General features: G+C 54.8%; 1 protein-coding gene across 1 annotated transcript in view; it reads right to left on the bottom strand.

Annotated features, from left to right (window-relative positions):
- Positions 1-1,132, bottom strand: part of nfxl1 (nuclear transcription factor, X-box binding-like 1) — a 26,759-nt gene that overhangs the window by 23,710 nt on the left and 1,917 nt on the right. Inside the window, exons 5-9 of the mRNA XM_008402421.2 lie at positions 833-963; positions 668-712; positions 452-585; positions 259-344; positions 68-143 (exon numbers count right to left, since the gene is read on the bottom strand). Coding sequence (XP_008400643.1) covers positions 68-143; positions 259-344; positions 452-585; positions 668-712; positions 833-963 — 472 coding nt within the window. The remainder of the gene's footprint in view (positions 1-67; positions 144-258; positions 345-451; positions 586-667; positions 713-832; positions 964-1,132) is intronic.

Here is a 1,132-nt window from a genome sequence, read left to right as displayed (position 1 = left end):
TGTGACAGAGCTGGGTACAGGTGTGTGTTTACCTGTGTGACAGAGCTGGGTACAGGTGTGTGTTTACCTGTGTGACAGAGCTGGGTACAGGTGTGCTGCTTACAGCCCAGCAGCTTCCCACACTGCTGCTGGCAGGACCAGGACTAGAAACAGAGAAAACAATGTAAAACTGAGGCAGAAACAAGATGGCCGCCTTGTCTAACAGGTAACATACTGACGACTCATAGGAGCCTGACACGACCACCTTCAGACAGCTACCTTGTTGCTACAGCGACGGGGGAGGGGCTTAGCTTTGCCACACAAGCAGGACACGGACACCATCTTTGGACATGGTGGACATGGACCTGGAGACACGCAGAGACGGTGCGGGTTTAGGCTGGTTGCCATGGCGCCCTGACTGAGGACTGGTTGTGGTCGGTAACCAGCATCAGAACCAGGTGTGTGCGGTTACCAGGGTGACAGAGCAGCAGGCAGGTGTGTCCACAGCTGGGTTTGAGCTCCTGCTGGCAGATGGAGCCGCAGGAGTGAGGAACCAGCCAGGGGTCGGCTGGAGGGTCCTGCAGCTTCCCGCAGTAGCACATGTACCTGAACGCAACACAGAGACCAGAGGGCCCAGTGGGTCAGAACCTCAGAGCCAGACTCTGGACCAGTCAAAGTAAAGCCCTACCTGTTGGGCGTGGCGCTGGGAGGATATTCGGTTCTGCACTTTGGACTGAGGGGAGAAAATGAGGAGAGTTAGAACATTCCTGCAGGCAGTGAACGCACCACAGGGTGATCTGAGTTACAATCAGATGACTGAAACGGTAAAACCGTAGCAGTCTGTGTTCCTCACCAGGGCCAGGGATGCTGCTTCTGACCAAAGTCTTCATCAGTGGCAGAAGAGATGAGGAAGACCGAGTCTCTGGCCCACTTCTGGATGCAGGGCAGGTGGAAGAGGGAGAAGCAGCCGGAGCAGCTCCACACCTGGACAGGTGGAGTAAACCCAGAGTTCAGACTGACAGGTGGAGTAAACCCAGAGTTCAGACTGACAGGTGGAGTAAACCCTGAGTTCAGACTGATAGGTGGAGTAAACCCTGAGTTCAGACTGACAGAGGATTAAACCCTGAGTTCAGACTGATAGGTGGAGTAAACC

This window comes from Poecilia reticulata, unplaced genomic scaffold (assembly GCF_000633615.1).
Source record: "Poecilia reticulata strain Guanapo unplaced genomic scaffold, Guppy_female_1.0+MT scaffold_224, whole genome shotgun sequence".
Lineage (NCBI taxonomy): Eukaryota > Metazoa > Chordata > Actinopteri > Cyprinodontiformes > Poeciliidae > Poecilia > Poecilia reticulata.
Note: the sequence above shows the minus strand (reverse complement) of the source record. Positions and strands in the feature narration are given on the sequence as shown.